General features: G+C 34.8%; 1 protein-coding gene across 1 annotated transcript; it reads left to right on the forward strand.

The window, feature by feature from the left end:
• Nucleotides 1-453: 453 nt before the first annotated feature.
• Nucleotides 454-8,669, forward strand: LOC128509780 (uncharacterized). Its single transcript, XM_053481619.1, has 9 exons — nucleotides 454-553; nucleotides 1,270-1,459; nucleotides 3,049-3,207; nucleotides 3,389-3,476; nucleotides 3,682-3,834; nucleotides 4,918-5,124; nucleotides 5,390-5,558; nucleotides 6,925-7,004; nucleotides 7,127-8,669. Exons 1-9 carry the CDS (start codon nucleotides 454-456, stop codon nucleotides 7,421-7,423), a joined length of 1,443 nt encoding a protein of 480 aa, XP_053337594.1. The 3' UTR covers nucleotides 7,424-8,669.
• Nucleotides 8,670-10,530: the final 1,861 nt, after the last annotated feature.

The following is a 10,530-nucleotide window of genomic DNA, read 5'->3' on the forward strand; positions in this document are numbered from 1 at the left end:
AGAAGATAATCATTTTCATGAGGTGTTGGTTATTTGGAAGAGATGCATAAAATAACCAAATATATTTATGAGCCCACATCTTTACTGAGTAGTTCTGAACAGTACACAAGCACATGACATTTTGATTATGCAGATCATCAAGATAATACCTTTTAAACATTAAGCACATGCATTAAAGGAGGCTGTATTTTAATTGTAATTTTAAACTGATATAAAAGCAGTTTTAAATTTTGCTTTTAGAGTTAAACAAATACATGTACTAATCTTTCTTAGCAAAATCACAATGTATTTAACGTTTATTTAACATTACATGGTGAACTACTTTGCCTCAAAGTTCAAGTACGCATTTTTCGCAGCCACTCTTTCTTTAAATCTTTGTCGTCCAATGGGAACGTCCGCGTGGTTTTATGCGCGTGAAGAAGTTGAGATTGTGCACGACGGTTATTCGACATCATGGCTGACTCACTGCTGATGCTGGCGACGGAGGATCTTCTTCAAAAATTGAAAGAAGCTGGAATAAACGTCACTGAAGATGAAGCAAAGAAATTCAGAGGTAGGTTTTGCTTTAAGAACTGTGAAAATCCGTTGATTTAAGTTCACTTGACATTGCGTCTGTAGCTAGGCTTAACGTTACCTGACGCGTGAGGGAAGTTATCGAGGCGTCACGTTACGTCGGCATTGAGCCCTTCCAAGGACAAGTGAAATGTGTTTAACATTACCGTCATTTATCAAAACTGGTAAACTCGTTAAATAAGTTCTATGAGCTGCTAATTTAAATGATTTTGCTTCTAATCAGTCACTCTCAGGAAAAAAAATGCATTTCTCTGTTAGTACGTTAAGTGTACATATTGGTACCTTTTAGCTTTTGTACCTTAGGGTACTACCCAAATGACAGGTTTGTACCTTTTTCTGAGAGTGTAACGCTATGCCAGAGGTTCTCAACTTTGGCTGGCGAGATGCATTTTCCTGCAGAGTTTAGCACCAACCTTGATCAAGCTCACCTGCCTGTAACTTTCTAGTGATCCTAAAGACCTTAATTAACTTGTTCAGGTGTGTCTGATTAGGACTGGAGCTGAACTTTTTGCAGGGAAATAGATCTTGCGGGCCGGAGTTGAGGACCCCTGGTGTGTACGTACAGAGTTATTATGAATTTTTCATTTATTGTGGATTAAATGTTAATTGAAAAATACATTGATTTTATTGTTGCTGTTAACCTCAAGCTGACAATGATCATTATTCCCCCCCCCCCCCCCCTTTTCTTTCTTTTAGAAAAAGTGAATGGGAAAACAATAGAGTGTGGCCTCACAGAGACCATGATCTCATATTTATTTCAAGGCTCCTTTAAAAAACAGGCCAGCAACAAGTTTAACAAATTTGTACACAAGCTGAAGGAGGTGGTTACGATAACACTAGAACCAGTCCCACTAGAATCCTATCAACAAACTTTGACTACAGAAATGTAAGTATAACATTATGTATTGTGTATTATATTTGTCCTACAGTATGCTTAGTGGTTGACTGATATAGATTGTTTTATGCTTGATGCCGATATCTTAGAAAACATGGTCCAACTAACAGATGCAAAGAAACTCAGTTAACATGCTGTGCATAACATTCAAAATGTAGATTTGTTATATTATTTAATATACTGTGATTTTTAAATTCTAAAAAAAAAATTACACCTGTAAAAATCTGTTTATCATCATTGTCACCCAAGATGTCTTCGTTCAGTCGATAAGAAATTCTGTTTCTTAGGAAACCATTTCAGGAATGATCTCTTTATAGTGGTCTTATAGTTTGAACTCCAAAATGCAGTTTAAATGCAGCTTCAAATGGCTCTAAATATTTTCAGCCGAGGAAGAAGGATCTTATCTAGCGAAACGATAAGTCAATTTATATACTTTTTATGTACTTTTAAACACTAATTTTGTCTACTTTAAGACAGCTAAAGTATGTCAAAAAACTCCCAACTCCAAAGTCACCCTACATTGCTGTAGAAGAACCTAACCAATGTTTACAAACTGAACATGAAAAGATGATCGAATGCCCTTTGCAAAAAAAACAGCGATGTAGGATGAATTTGAAGTTGAAAATGAGAGGGAAGTTTTTCGACATACCTAACTGTATTAACCCGGATTACACAGACAACACATGCTTATTGCAGAGACAAGACACAACCAGCATTTGAGGTTAAAAAGTATATAAATTGTCAATTTGTTTAAAAAATGACTGATCGTTTTGCTAGATAACACCCTTCTTCCTCAGCTGGGATCATTTAGAGCCCTTTGGAGCTGCATTGAAACTGCATTTGGGAAGTTCAGACTTCCAACTATTAAAGTCCACTATATGGAGATAATTTCTGAAATGTTTTCCTCAAGAAACATCATTTCTATACAATTGAAAAAAGAAAAACATGAACATCTTGGATGACAAAAGGGTGAGTAGATAATCTGTACATTTTTGTTCTGGTAGTGAACTTCTCCTTCAACAGTTATGTCCAGTAATTTATTTGACAACTATTTACTCAGTAACAGATTGCTCTAAATTGAAATGTTGACCTGCATTCTCTGTAAAGCTGCTTTAAAACGATATGTATTGTGAAATGCGCTATACAAATAATTGTGAATTGAACTATTAAATGTAGGTAGGGCTGTGCAAATAATCAGACGCGATTATCTTGTGCATCTCGTAAGTAATGCCGGTTCTGTGATTAGTTGTAAATCCCATTCACAAAGCGGCATTTACTACACAGAGCCGTTGTTCACTAACAAGCTATGCAATATTGCGTGCATTATTAAAGATGTCTCGCCTGATAATATGTATCGTGAACTGCTCTGTGTAGTAAATGCCGTTCCGTGAATGAGATTTAAGACTAATCACAGGACTGGCATTACTGAAGAGATATGCATGATAATCACATACAATTACTTATCTTCATTGGTACATGAGTAACTATATATAAATGTCTGAGTAGAAATGTTCAGCATACTGGCTAATCATCAGTATTACAATGCGAGTTCTTAACTACTAACCCCCTTCCCGTTGCAGAAATGCAACTGGTGGAAGACTGCCTGCTGGATTTGCCATTCCACTCTTTCCTAGAGAACTTCAGGCCAAGCTTGATGACAAAGAACCATGCCAGAAGTCCTCTAAGGATAGACACAGAATCATTAGAGTTCTTCATGAAGCCATGATGGAACACGCAATGTAAGTCAGCAACTGGTAAAGCAATATAAATACTTTTAATACATATCTATAAAGCAGTGCTTTGTTGACATTTTTTTATTGACCTTTTAGTATTTGTTACTTAAAAGTAATAAAACTTATAGATTTTTTTTTTTAAATAGGAATTTCTAAAGGGCCAATTAGGTTTACTTCATTATTTCAGGTATCCAACCAATGCAGAATATGTGCAGGTGGCAAAAGCACTTATTGTGAAATATCCTTTCTTGAAGGATCTTGAAGGGAATGGCTATGTAAGTTACAAGGAATGGCAGACATTTGCATTGAGTTACATGAGGTCATTGTTCCATGAATGATATGGTCTTAGATATTGTTTACATCTTAGCAGTTTTAATTGGCAGAAATTGGTGGTTCTGTTTGTGTTTACAAAAATGACATTGGCTCAAAATCTCTCGGCTGGTTTCCCTGAACTATACTATATTTTCCCTCTTGTGTTAGCACACTTGGCACCAGTCCCTCAAACGCAAATTTAAAACTGAGCGTGCACCTCTGGTTCATGATGATGAGGTAAGGAGGAGTAAGAAGTTTGGGCACAAAAAATGTAGACTCTCTGAACAATCACCAGCAGCCTGTCACAGATCTGAGTCAGAGGTAAGTGGATTCCTGTAGCTCAAACAGTTTTTAGTCAATATTCAAATTAAAAAATGACAGTTGAAGAGTAATTGAATTAGGGCTGCACAATTTCCAAATCATAATTTTCAGTTACTAAACAGTAAATCACTGAATGGGTTAAACTACTGTTTAGAATTAATTTTTCTTGTGCACTGACAAAATGTTGCTATGGTCCTCACCTAAATCTTTGCAATTTTGTCAGTATCTTTTAGGTCTGCATGAAAAACTAACATTACAGTGTTTTGTTTTTCTGCAGTTTTAAACAGTATATACTGTGATATGAAAAACTAGAAAAAAATACAGGAATTTTCACCAGATGACTTGAATAGATTTATTAATCAACTCAACCAGAGGTCACTGGCTAAAATTTTAGACTTTGATTTTAAAAAAAATCTGGTGAAAAAAATCCATTAATGAAGAAAGCCAAAATATTAAATGTCATTGATGTATATTTACTGAGTAATCCACCATTATGTAGAGGGGAGTGATTACCATTACCATTTCACTTGAGATGAAGATGCCAAGTTTTTTTTTTTTTTTTTTTTCTTTTTTGGAGGGATTTGTTCACCCAACAATAAAAATTATTACGTCAATAAACATTTATTACATTTAATATTTTGGCTTTCATCACTATTTGTTCATAGACTAAATTATTATATTATTAAATTTTAATAATTTCATGGTATTGAGGTCATGGTATTAAAGCCTCTTTCCACCTTCAATACCATGACTGAGGTGCACTTGAGCAAGGCACCGAACACCCAATTGCTCCCTGGGTGCTGGAGCAATGGCTGCCCACTGCTCCAGTGTGTGTTTACTTCTCGCTGCTGTGTGTGTGCGCTGCCCGCACTTGGATGGGTTAAATGCAGTGCACCAAATTTCAACACATTTGCATGAATTTTTTTTTTAAGGATTTCATTCTGCAGCCTTAAATTAAATATCTTTGTAATCACAAAAAAATATATAAGCTAAGAAAACAGTGAATGACGTCATGTATTTTTGAGGTTTAACCTTGATTATTATTAGTATTATTATTATGGACTTCTACATTTGATCCACTAGGCAATTGCTGTCATTGGTGAGGATGCATCCTCTATTGAGGGTCATGTGAATGTCCTGCATATCCAGTACAGCAAGATGCGACCAGACACCTTGGTGGTCAAAGACCGAATGCAGCGAACTTTCGCGTGGAGAAGAAGGGAAATAAGAGATGGAATGACTGTGGAGGATACACTTAAGAAATATCCTTTCTTAAAAACGCCCTCAGGGGTCAGTGATGTCACAGATTTTAAATCAGTTCTCTCAGCTTAAAATAAATGTTGAATGGTGATATAAACAAACAGTATGCTAAAATGATGATTTACATTTTTAACTCTTTTGTAAAAACATTGTAATTTTCTAGACCACTGGTTCTCAATTCCAGTCCTGGGGTCCCCCCTGCTCTGAGCTTTTTGCATGTCTTCCTTATTAAACACACCTTCAAGTATTTCTAGTTAATGTGAATAATTGTATTTCTCTTTTTGTCAATTTTCAGTTGTGTGATGAAGTTGACCGGATGCATTCATCACCTGTCAGTTTAAGCCAGCGCTTCAAGGAAGGCTTTACCAGTATTGTGCCAAAAGTGGTTGAGCTTCAAAGAAATGCTCCATTGGCCAAAATCTACAAAGAAGCAAGAGAAGAGATGCTTGCTGAAGATCTACCAGGTATTGACAAAACATTTTGTGATGTTTGAGCTTATATATATATATATATATATATATATATATATATATATATATATATATATATATATATATATATATATATATATATAATATTTATTTATTTTAGAGCTGGTAGTTTCATTAATTAAAATTATAGGTGCTCAGCAAATATATTTGTTGAAAATTTGTGCTTAGTGTTTATACAGTATCTCCATGAGAAACTGTCATCTAGCAGTGGGTGATATGACCAACATCTTGTATCACGTATAAGTAATTGTATTTTATGATAATAATGCATCACAATATAGTTATTTTTGCAGGAAATAAGGTAAATTAAAGTAGAAGTTAACTTCCAGAACAAAAATTTACAGATAACGTACTCACCCCCTTTGTCATCCAAGATGTTCTTGTTTTTCTTTCTTCAGTCATAAAGAAATAGTTTTTTATGAAAACATTTTAGGATTTCTCTTCATATAGTGGATTTCTATGGTGCCTGCTTGTTTAAACTTCTAAAATGCAGTTTAAATGCAGATTCAAAGGACTCTAAATGATTCCAGCCTAGAAAGAAGGTTTGCTTATTTATTTTTGTTTTTCCTAAAAAACATAATTTTTCTAAGACTGAAGAAAGACATGAACATCCTGGATGACAAGGGGGCGAGTACATCATCTGTGAATTTTAGTTTTAGAAGTGAACTTCTACTTTTAAAAAAAAGTGTCTATAAAAAATACTAGTCTAATGTAGAGTAAAACATTTTCAAACCTAAAGTAGAAAATAATAAAAGAATTAAATATGTAATTACAAGCTATAAGACAAAACAAACAACAGAAAAATTAATTGGATAAATAGAATAGAATAAATAAAAAAATAAATGGAACAAATTAAATGTAAAAAAACATTTAGGTGTGATTGCTATAGATTATTAGGCTGCGGTTGCTTTAAAGTGTTAGTTCACAAAAAAATCATTAATTGATCACATTGTTCAAAACCCTCTTACTGTTATTCATTTTCAAAACACAAGTAAAGATATTTTAAATCTGAGAGCTTTCTTTTCCATTTAACTACAACTTTGTTGCTTTGAAAGTTCATAAAGCAATCATAAATTAATCAATAAGAACCTGTTCAGTCCAGATTTTCTGAAAAGGCTTGATGGCTTTATATGATTATCAGATTTAATTTAAGACACCGCACTGTAACATGCAAGTGTATAGCAGTGGAGACAATAGTCCAAATTTTGTTTATTGCCCACTCTGATCAGCTTTATGAACCTTACTGAGCCTAATTATTTTAAAATTTTAATAAATGAATGAGAAAACATTCCATTTCTAATATAAAATTTTTGAAAATTACTTTTTATTTTTACAATAGATTCTGACTTTCGTGCAGCACTAATTCTGCTGCCCCACATCTTTAAAGAGAAAGCTGAGAGCTTAATCACATTGGGAGAGGTATGGAACTATTTGTTAAACTCTCACTTTGTAATAATCTGATACAGGTCTGGTTATGTAGTTGTGACAGTTGTTGAATTGTTTTACTAATGGATGTTTAACATTTTCTTTTCTCCTTACAGTGTGATGCTGATAATCCATACCCAACCATACAGTTGCTAGAAACTGACTGGAAAATGGTTTTCTCCAAGAGGGTTCAAGTCCTTGTCAAAGCAGATGGTGTGGAGGTGTGCAGGGGAATAGGAGTTGAAGAAGGGATACTTGCAGCCTTCAGTGCTTACTATGTTTTCAACTTGGCTTATCCACCCTACATGAAGAATACACTGACCTTCCTGCAGCATGCCATAGCAAAGATTACTGAGGTGGGTGGGAAGCCCCTTCCAATAACTGTCACCCGAGTACTTAATATCCTGTTCTAAAAATGCCACAACCATATCGATGCACAAGGTGTAGAAGAAAAACCTTCACCTTAATGAAACTAGTTCAACATGTTGGTCTGGTTCACAACCATGAACCCAATTTCAGCATGACCTGTGGACTGAATAACTGCAAGTCATCTTTTACAATATATGAGTCTTTTAGGCGTCATGTCTATCGAAAGCATAGGAAGCTTGTTCCACCTCGTGATGATATGGATGCTACTCAAAACATGGACAATGACGATGATTTTGAAAACGTGGACTGTCATAATAATCTGGAAAATACTAATGAGCTACAGCCTAGGGCAGACGAAATGCATCCACCTAGTAGGAATGAGCTTTTGACAAATTTTAAAGAAAATCTCTTCAGTTTTGTTCTAAAATGTAGAGAAAAAAATCACATTCCACAGACTGTCCAGCAGGAAATAGTGAATGACATAAATTTTTTATTTTGTTATTTTAAAGAGAATTACGACTCGTTTATTACTTACCATATTCAAAAAAATGGGTTCAACATTTTAGAATGTCCTGAAATAAGAGAAATGGTACGGTCAAGAGATTTTTTTGAAGAAGCTTCCAAAATCGTTAGCTCTCCACACATGCTGAAAGAACATTGTAAATCTAAGCTTAGGCTGGTTGAACCAGTACATCAAATTTTGAGGTCGTCAGGGGGACACAAAATAGGCACATATTCATATGTACCCATCACGGACGTTTTAAGTAACTATTGCTCACATGAGGACATATTTGATGAAATTCAGACGAACAACTATCTAGACAGGAATCCAGATTATTTAAGTGATTACACAGACGGTACTTGTTTCAAGGAACATCCCTTCTTTAAAGTTAATCCGCATGCCTTACATCTTCATTTTTATGAAGATGAATTTGAGGTCGTCAACCCTTTAGGTGCAAAAAAAACCAAGCACAAGCTTTGCGCTTTTTATTATACGGTAGGCAACCTTAAACATCGCTCAAAACTGAGACACATTCATCTGGCTTTATTGGTACGACAAACATTTGTAAAAAGCTGTGGTTTAGCAATGATTTTAAAACCAATGTTAGATGATCTTAAAAAACTTGAAAGTGAAGGGTTTGTGGTAACTGTAGGTGGGATTAAGCAGACTATTCGCGCTGCACTAGCAACATTTTCAGCAGACAATCTTTCAGCACATATGTTGGCTGGTTTTACTATGTCGTTTAACTCTGCTAGAGTTTGTCGCTATTGCATGGCAACCCACACAGAAATAAAAGAGAAGTTCAAAGAGGGTGATTTTGTTTTAAGAACCCCGGAGGTACATCAGTACCATCTAATGTGCATTGAAAACATTGAGGATCAAAAAATGTATGGTGTAAACTATCCTTCACCATTTAATGACCTGAACTATTTTGACGTGACGCAAGCATTTCCGCCAGATATAATGCATGACTTATTAGAGGGAGTCATTCCTCTTATAATAAAGCTAGTTCTGAGCTGGGCTCACAAAGAAAAACATATTACTATTCAAGAGTTAAATGATGAACTTAAGCAATTCTCTATTGGTCAAAATGACAAGAAAAACACACCAGTCCAGTTGTCAGAGCGAACTTTACACAAATCTGGAATTGCTGGGTCTGCTTCACAAAAGTGGTTTTTGTTTAGGATTTTGCCATTTTTAATGGCACACCGTATTCCTCCCAATAGTAAACAGTGGAATGTTTTCCTGTTATGTCGTGACATTGTTGACATTGTAATTGCCCCAAGAGTGAAAAGGGAAAACCTAGCAATGTTAGATACACTTGTTACTGAGTTTCTGACACAGCTAAGTGAAGTTTTTGGTGATGTTGTAACACCCAAGTGTCATTTTTTGATGCACTACTCGAGACTAACGTCAATGTTTGGACCTTTGCGTTTACTTTGGTGCATGCGTTTCGAGGCAAAGCATCAGTATTTTAAGACTGTTGCTAGCAGCTGTAGAAATTTCATTAACATTGCCAAAACCTTAAGTGAGAGGCACCAGATGAAACAATGCTGGGAATTTTCCCCGCCCAATATCCTTGATAAGTTTGAGATGGTAGTAGGTAGGAGTATAGAGACTCCGTTGTCATCGCTCCCGTTAGACCTACAGAAAATTCTTATAAATATACATGGAAATGAAAATTTCAACATTGAGCGTGTTTCAAATGTGACCGTTGACAGTGTGAAGTATGCTGTAAAAGATGTATTCATAGTTGACTATGTCCACGCAGAGGAAATTCCTCTATTTTTCCAAATTAAATACATTTTAAATGTCAACACTGTATGGTTTCTGTGCGGCAAGTTTTTAATACCAGTGTCGTATGATTCACACTTTCATGCATACACAATTAAAGTTGATTTTGAGTGGAGTGTAATAAAACCAGGGCAAGAGATGGACTTTCAGGCCCTTGATACGTACTTTGCTGATAATAAATTGTTTGTGATACTTAAGAATGTTTAAAACGTTCAAAATAAAATTTGTAGTACTGTTTACGATCAAATGTATTAAGGGTATGAAGTTACAATTAATGTGTACAAAAGATTGCTTTGTGATTCTTGATGTTCAAAACTGGTTTTAGAAAATTTAGAATGTAGTAGAAAATTTTACTTAACATGAGATCTAGTGCTGTTTTAAAAAAGTGAAATTACTATTTTTAATGTTTTAATACAGGTTTAAAAAAGTTAATGAAATGGAAATGCAGATTTTGGAAAAGTTTCTAATGTTAAGCTTGAGATTTTTGTTTACCATTTTTATAAAAGGTTTTACATGGTTAAAAATTGTTTACTATGCATCCTTTTGACACATTGTGATAGAGGTTAAAACATTCATCCTACTGTATGAAAAATGTGAGAATGTAATAGTTTTGAATGTTCAATAAATGTCATGAATAGCATTCTGGCCTTTTTAATGTATTGTATGGAGTACAGATTTGCCATCACAAGGTACAGAAGGCTTGTCACTGGGGCAGTACCCTAAAAGGACACATTTGCACCTTTTTGTAAAGGTACACTATGGTACCATAGCACTATAAGGTACAATTTACTCAGCAGGAGGTACATATTTGCCTTTGAAGGGTACATACTGCAAGGGTACAGATATGTACCCATG

This window comes from Clarias gariepinus, chromosome 2 (genome assembly GCF_024256425.1).
Source record: "Clarias gariepinus isolate MV-2021 ecotype Netherlands chromosome 2, CGAR_prim_01v2, whole genome shotgun sequence".
Lineage (NCBI taxonomy): Eukaryota > Metazoa > Chordata > Actinopteri > Siluriformes > Clariidae > Clarias > Clarias gariepinus.

Bases quoted from the DNA above. Each gene is read 5' to 3' on its own strand.
- LOC128509780 (XM_053481619.1), top strand. From the start codon at position 454: ATGGCTGACTCACTGCTGATGCTGGCGACGGAGGATCTTCTTCAAAAA. The intron at 3,477-3,681 runs GTAAGTTACAAG...CTCTTGTGTTAG, and splicing joins ATCTTGAAGGGAATGGCTAT to CACACTTGGCACCAGTCCCT. The intron at 3,835-4,917 runs GTAAGTGGATTC...TTGATCCACTAG, and splicing joins GTCACAGATCTGAGTCAGAG to GCAATTGCTGTCATTGGTGA.